The 8,461-nt window shown below is 33.5% G+C and overlaps 1 protein-coding gene across 1 annotated transcript; it reads left to right on the plus strand.

Annotated features, from left to right (window-relative positions):
* The first annotated feature begins 2,488 nt into the window (after window positions 1–2,488).
* LOC122579405 (transcription factor MYB20-like) lies at window positions 2,489–5,138 on the plus strand. The gene is made up of 3 exons (XM_043751576.1): window positions 2,489–2,735; window positions 3,036–3,165; window positions 4,316–5,138. Exons 1-3 carry the CDS (start codon window positions 2,603–2,605, stop codon window positions 5,052–5,054), a joined length of 1,002 nt encoding a protein of 333 aa, XP_043607511.1. The 5' UTR covers window positions 2,489–2,602; the 3' UTR covers window positions 5,055–5,138.
* Window positions 5,139–8,461: the final 3,323 nt, after the last annotated feature.

Below are 8,461 nucleotides of genomic sequence, written 5' to 3' on the forward strand. Positions count from 1 at the left end.
CTATGGTTGAGGGACTAGGAGTGTCAATTAGCTTAATTGTAGATTTAGACTATAAATACCCTCAACTCCTTAGAAATCATAAGCCTTTGATCCATTTTTACATACAACTTAATCCAGATCGTTTCTCTCTCTCTCTCTCTCTCTCTAGAAAATCACACACACTAAACACACCAAGAACACACACACTTGAACCGCCATTGTTGAGATCGAATCAAGAGCAGAAATCGTGTTATTACACTACTTTCCAATCTATCTCTGGTAATGGGTAGCAATCTTTTTAGGCATGTTTTATTTATATCCGTGAAATCCACGCACATCCTCCAACCCCCCCCCCCAACCACCGTCTCCTTTTTTTTTTTTTTTTTTACCATAATTGGGTTTAAATCCACGTAGGGTACGTGGCTTCTCGTACGATTCCGGCTTTGACTAATTCATCTACTTCCTTACATGCTGCTTCATCCCTTTCTAATGATATGGTTCGTTTTTTTTGCGGCACCGGTTCTATATTTTTTCTTTCATTTAGACGATGTTCCGTGATGAAGGTGTTTCGCCCAGGGTGGGTTCTAGGAACCCCCAGTCATATCTTTGTATTCTCACGCGTAAATATCAATATTCTGTTACAACAGTTTCTGTAATTTCTTCCTGAGGTCTTCTTGAAGCCCATTTCCAATAGTGATCCACTCGTCAAGAAAGGTTGGGATTACAAGTATCTTGCTGTTGTTTTGTGTTTTTTACAGACTGAAGTGGTTGTTGGTTTTCTTCTAGAGGTTCCTCTTGTCTTTTTGACATCGCTTACTTGTTTGATTTGATTATAACTTGATTTTATCAATCCTACTCCTATGATTGTTTGGAATAATACCATGGCGTGAACCGTCGATGGTACCATCTCCATTCGTTGGTTTGCTGGTCTCCCAAGGTGGAGGTAGTGCGGTGATGGTGTGCGTACCATGGTGAAATCTAGGGTTTCTGTTCGTGAGTACGAATACTCCCAGTGTGATGTCTAGGTCTATCTCCCCTAAGGACCATAGACGGTCTCATGCTAATTCTACAAGTGCACCCATAGGCTTTATCATTCGTGCTCTGATTGACTTTGGTAGTTACAAGATGCGGTGCTCCTAGATGATGTCACATTTGCTTCCATTGTCAATGTACACTCTTCTTAAATAAATATTAAGTATCTGGGCTTCTATTATTAATGGATCTTTACTAGGTTTTGCGTTTCTCAAAGCGGGAAAACACAAATCTCTTGGCGAAATGTATGATTCGTCTGGATCCTTTCGTTTGGTGTTTATTTTGTTCGGGATTTGCATTTTTTGTGTTGGTGATTTCTTCCCCAGCGTACATTTTTGATGGGAATCTGGAAATTTTGAATTGGCTTTTCTGGATTGGATTGTGACGCTTCTAGTAGGGATCGGGCATCCCACGGATGGGGCCAATTGTTTGTACAGCCAAGCGGAGGTGTAAATGTGTAAAGGAGAGATTACAAAGTATATAAGTTTCTTGGTGGCGATTCCCTGTCGGTACGAGTTTTCTCCCTTATACGCCAGTTGTGATGATAGATGATCTTTTAGGGTTAGTTGCCTCTTCTGTTCTCCTCCCAATGTATCTTGGAGGGTACGTTGGGGACGCGATTAAGTCTCCCATATTCTTGAAAAGAATCCCGTTATTTAGGGAAAGGATATGATAGTATATTATTCATGCTTATCTTTTAAGCTAAAGCTCTGTGTAGTCTGTGCGTAGTAGCTTGGGTGTAATCTTCATCTAGCGTCTTCCTGGGTACTAAGCATCTAGTTGGGTACGTCATCATTAGGGTTTAGGTTATTTTATTTTATTCATTCTGTTCGATGGAATTGTGTTGTTCTGGGTTCTTTGTTTGCATGGTTCAACGTGATTCGGAGAGTATAAATTCTGGAAAAGACGAGTAATATATTTGATCTTAACATTTACCGTTTAGATTTTTTCCATTTTTTTTTAAATATTAATGATTTTAAATCTATAGTGAAATCCAAAGTGAATAATATGTTGGAAGATGAAGTTCGAGCATTTATGCAGAAGAAGTTATGCTGAAAGTTGCGTACCTACGAATAACGACTATTTTGCTAACAATCTAGCTTTCTACATTGAAAATATTAGTTGATCTTAGCAATTTCAGTTTAGATATTATTTTAGATGATTTAATAATTTATTTTGAATGTGCTATATTTTGGTATTATTTGTGTTATTTTGACATTTGTTGGTGTTTGCAAAAAAATTGTACAATCCAGACTACACATTGTCACAATACGTGTTTATATTTATCCAAGACACGTGTACGTATGAGTAAGAAACAAATGATAAAGTCTTCATAGTAAAAAGAAAAAAAAATAAAATAAAAAGTTAAGTGGAATTATGAAAACAAGTGAAAAGCAAACATAAAACCGTGTTTTCTAGAGTAGACTTTGGTAGTATATATGACCCAACGCGATGAAGGTATTTAGTCTAACCAGAGCAAACCTTTGCACTCTTAAGTTTCTTTCAAGTTGGTTACACATACATATTCATATAAATATACATATACAAACACTTTAAGGAGATAGTACCAATATCGATTCGATATCGAGAAATGGGAAGACGACCATGTTGTGATAAAGTAGGTTTAAAACAAGGGCCATGGACTGCTGATGAAGATCAAAAGCTCATCAACTTCATTCTCACTAATGGCCAATGTTGTTGGAGAGCTGTCCCTAAACTTGCAGGTACAATTAGATCATGACTCCTTTCATGTTTGATGACAGACAATAATATTAAAATAGTTGAATAAATATGAAGTGATCATATTGCAACTCATTGATATGTTTTTCATTATGTTAATTAGAACTTTATCATATTAATTACTTTATCAACTCTAAAGATGTTCATTACATGTGCAAACGTGTTTGGTTATTTAATAAAGTGATTAAAAATCCTAGAATTATACCTTAAATTAGATAATAATTCATCATTAGTCAGAAAAATCTATAACTTTTCCTTAACATGGCATAAACTTTTTACTTTAGGACTTTTAAGGTGTGGAAAGAGTTGTAGGTTGAGATGGACGAACTATCTTCGACCCGATTTGAAAAGAGGTTTGTTATCTGAATATGAAGAGACGATAGTTATTGATCTTCATGCTCAACTTGGCAACAGGTATACATATTGTCTTTACTTTCTTCTATATCACTATATATATGTCGAGTGGCAGACAAGTCATGCATATACATATGATTCTAAATTTTGGTGACATTCTATAAAATTGCACCTTTAGAATGAGGAAGAAATTACTTTGTATCTTTTTTTGAATTAAAAACAACCCGTTTTGTTTATGCATGGTTGCGTAACTTCTAAACCGCATCGTTTTGACATAGTATAATTTTTTTATAAATTAACAGATCATTTGTATTGTTAAGTATTTATGTACGTGTACATACAAGTGTGTATATAGATATGTATATATATAGAAGTTAAATAGTTCATAACATGTCTTTGTGGGAAACACCATTGGACCAATTCTAATCCAATGTGTATAAAGTTTATGGTCCATGATATTATAAGAAATGGCCTAGCTAGTGCATATGATAAAAAAGAATCTTTCTGAAGAGGTACCGGACGAAAATCTTTAAAAATGAGTGGCTGAATATAAGAAAAGGTCTACCCAATTTATTATTCTAAATTAGTAGTTCTTGATATATAATTAAGTTAAGCATCTTGAATATAATACGAATGAGTCATGTTAAATAACTAAAGTTGTGTTTATTATAATAATGAGCTTTCAGATTTTGTGATTTGTATATATCCGAACAATGAAAAACTTACAATTCGCCAAATACTACAAAGCACAAGATTTGAAATTTAATCTATAGTCTTTTATAATAATTTATCCTACCACTATATTTGAAAAGTATTACATAATACTTACATGCGAAAGTATGAAATTACCCTTAATAAACACCACTTATAAAAAGGGTTATTAGAGATTACCAAATTTGTTCTTAGTGAAACAATTTATATTTTAAATCCTTATCTCGCTAATTACGCTCTAAGTCTTTATCTTCTAAAAATATTTGTACTATAACCTTTACATCAACTTATACACCAATTGTCGATATCATTACCATCAGTCACCGACACCACTAAACCGCTGTCACCATTACCGTCGCTGCATTGTGCGGGTACCATGTTAGTTAAATAAACACAATTTTAACTTTTCACACTGTAGACATTCGTAGATAGTTAATAAGTTAATTAATTTTTTGAAAATAACGACTAATTATGCTTGGGCTTTGGTAATAATTGCTAGATGGTCAAAGATCGCATCTCATCTTCCTGGCAGAACGGATAATGAAATAAAAAATCATTGGAATACCCATATCAAGAAAAAGCTCAAGAAAATGGGAATTGATCCCCTCACTCATAAACCGATTTCTCCTTCTATCCCTCCAACGGTAGCACCAGAAATCCAAAAAGGCGCAATAATTCCTGGACTAATGGAGAATGAAAACAAAGAAAATGATGTGATAGTTAATGATACACTTTCAGTCGAATCAAGTACAATTAGTGAGGTAGCTAACGAGGAACAAGAAGATGATGAAGAAAGCAAAAGAATTGTGGAAGTATCCCACGTAGTTGAGTTTTGCACTGATGAAGTTCCTTTGATAGAACCTCATGAGATACTGCTTACTACCACTACTGATAATCACATTTTACCCCTTCTATCGTCTTGTTCATCATCTTCGACCTCTTCAAATTATGACATTTCAAATAGAAACCAGAATTTTATGCATGAGGATCTACATCAAGTTTTACCAAGTATTGACCGGTGCTCCTCGTCTTTTAATTCTACAAATTACAACAACTTCGATGCTGGATTCTGGGATGATGACGATGATCAATTTATGAACAACTTAAGCATGTTAATTAATGATCACTATGAAACTGACATGAATATTCAAAACGATACTACTTATGGACTAGATATCACCAACTGCTCAAGGATGTTCACTACCGATGACTCTTGGAAATTTGAACAACTTTTGTGAATGGAACATGTGTTTCATCATACTTTATTTTAAACTTTTATATTTATCTTTGAAACTTTCGTTTTCTTATTCTTTTTCTATCAATCTTTTGCACTGGATATGTGAATCTTGAAAAAGTGAAGGGTTGCTAGTTTTCATGACTCTTTTAGTCAATAATTTGGTAAAAAGTGAGAAAAATATATATAACACTGGAAAAACCCGTAGTTACTTTGTATCATTGATAATTTCATTATTTGTTTTTTTAATAATTTTTAAACAATACTCTTCAATAATATATTAAAACACATTAGGTCATAACATAAAAATCAAAAGCCAACAAGTTGCTTCAATGATAAATCCTCCTAAGCAATTCTCGTAACATTGTGATTATGACATTTGATAGATTGAAATGATACACTTGTCATATTTTAAATTTTTTAGAAATATTATTAGGCTACTTATTAAGAGAATATATTATTCTCTCTCATTTAATCTAAAACTAAAAGCAAAAAGTAAAATAAAAGATAATAATATTAAGAAATTATCGTATTGAAACTTTGTTACAGACGTCTTAATTAGCTAGTTCTTCGATAAACAACAACGTATATAAAAACAAATTGGATTTCCTTAATAATAGCCCTTATGTTGAAAGTATAAACTATTTGAGTGTGTTAAAATTTATACTTTGTTGTGCGAAATTTCAAATGAATGTTTTTAATGTATATAGTACTTATTTTTATGAGTGTAATAATAAGTTATTAAGGGTTGTCATTATCATTTTACGAGACCCGATTTATAGCATGTGCAATGGGCTCAATTGAGCGGGGCACCCAAAATTCACGGGCACTCAAATTCTCATTCATACCTTAATATATATTTATATATAGTGAGTGTTAGAATACATTAATGTTATTGTCAATGTGAATATGTAGTTAAATCTAGTAGTAATAAATTAATGATGTGTATGTGATGTTATTAAATTAAACCCAACTATATATCTTCAATTTTATATATCAAATAGTACATTAACCGTTTATATATAACACAAGATATCATTTAAATACATTTAATTTAAATATATATTATATTTTCTTTTTTGGAAAGTATATGTCATTGTATATAATCACCATACTCTGCAAATACGGTACAAGTTACAAAAGTCACTTTACATTGAAACTAATCAAGTCCTCCCAAGTAATTACACCTTTTTTTGTTACTCTTATATCACAAAAAAACCTATAGCCCTAGCCTCGTGAAAATTTGGTGGACACAAATCGTTGCTTGCTCAAAAATCTTTTTGTTCTTTGCCTTCCAAAGACACCAACTAGTAACAAACGTTAGGCTTTTAAGAACCTTCTTCGACTTTCTGCAGAATCCCAATTTATCTGGAAACTCATTTCATTCTTTAATAGATGAGAAAAAAAGTGTCCACCTGCTCACACGACTCCAAACCTCTTAAGCAACTTAGCGGTAACATACCAAATGTTCGATAGTTTCATGCCAAGCTTCACAAACCGCAAAGAGTATTACGAAAGTGACAATTCCTTGATTCGAGAGCTACATATTTAGGTAACCGATCGATAGCCGCCCGCCACACTGGATAAAATAATAATAATAATAATCTCATACTAATAATTTATATTTTTGGACGTTAATTTGCGGGCAGGTCGCAAAGAGCCAAAATCGCAAACCATTATACAAACATATATATTGATTTACGACATTATTGTCATAGTTGTTTTGATGCTTTTATTAATACATACTTATTAACTAATTCATTTTAAATGAAATTTTTTGATGTTTAATGGGGCACTATTCATATTGTTGAGCAGGGTACCTAAAGTTCATGGGACGGGGCCTGCATTTTACTAATTTTTTTTAAAGGCTGACACCCCTAACTTTGGTGTGCACAAACCGGGTTCGAATTTTGGCAATGTTTTGAAGAGTTTGCTCTCGCATATGTAGATGTGTAAAATCCCAAACTTTTTATGTCGACCATTGACCATGTCGTTAGTCAACTTTTAGTTTCTATTAGATCTTATGTGTTTAAATAATAAATATGTTTACGTGATAATGATCACTATATATGACTAATGTATTCAAGTGTTAATGAATTATATCATTAAATATGTTAATGTGAGGTTAAATAGAAGTATTAAAGAAAGTTATATGCGTCATGTGTTGGATTGAGTCGATAAGTATTCCCGAAAGTCAAGTTAAGTCTTAAACGAATCGTTTATAGAGTTAAGGGACTTAAAGTGACAATTAAGAAAAGGATGGCTAGGAGTTAAGTGATAATTAGGCTCCCCTAATTGTCTTAAATCAGATAATACTTGAGTTTTCCAGCCCCATAATACCCCTCTTCTCTCTCAAGCAAATCTCCTTCAGATTCATTCGATTCTTGGTGTTTAATTGAAGTTTGAGCAAGATCTCTCATCCTTGTGATCTTCTACAGGTAATATAGATGATTTTCGAGAACAAAGAAATCTCTAGAAAACCCTATTCTCTTTCCCTAAAGTAGAGATTTGCTAACCTTCCCCTAACCCGAATTTTGTTTCAACTCAGCCTAATCAGATCATGTTTTCCATCCTATTCCTTATAAATCTTGATCTTGGTTAGCTGTTCTTGGTTCGTCTTAGGAATCTTAGGGTTTTCCTTTTTTTTTCGCTGCTCTTTGATTACGGTTTCTTTTCTTTCTCTTTGGTTAGCATCTTGGGTTCTTTTAGATTACTACGTGTTACTTTTCTTGTAATTAGCCTGGCTATCTAATCATATAAAGAGATCAAGCATTTTCTTAGGATTTTTATTCTAGATTTAGGGTTTTTCTTTGTTTCGTTACGTGCTTTACATAGTTTGCTTGCATTGTTTTTTACTGGTGTCGTGATTTCATGGTTTTGTGCTGCTAATGGACAGCAGTAATTCTACAAAAGCCAATCTTCAAGGTCTTGCGTCGAAGATTAAGAATATAGATGGGAGGAAGGTTCCGGTTAGGGGAATTCTTAAAAACCCTAACCCTAAAAAGGGGAACGATGGTAGTGGGGGAATAAAGAAGGTCTCAGTAGGTGGTGGTAATATGGCCACTAATAAAACTTATGTCGGTGAGACAGAGCTGAAAGATTTACTGATAAGGGAAGCACATGAAGGAGCTTTAGCTGGCCATTTTGACATTAACAAACCTGGAGAGATCTTCACTGAACATTTCTACTGGCCAAGTTTACTGAATGATGTTTAGAATATCATGAGTCATTGTCCAAGTTGTCACCAGGCAAAGACAACTTTTCATCAAGGATTGCATACTCCTCTTCCAATTCCAAACCAGCAATGGGAGGAACTTAGCATAGATTTCATTGTTACACTGCCCAGAACCTCGAAGGGAAAAGATTTAATAATGGTGGTTATTGATCATTTTTTCAAAAGTAGCACATTTT

This window comes from Erigeron canadensis, chromosome 8 (assembly GCF_010389155.1).
Source record: "Erigeron canadensis isolate Cc75 chromosome 8, C_canadensis_v1, whole genome shotgun sequence".
Taxonomy (NCBI): Eukaryota; Viridiplantae; Streptophyta; class Magnoliopsida; order Asterales; family Asteraceae; genus Erigeron; species Erigeron canadensis.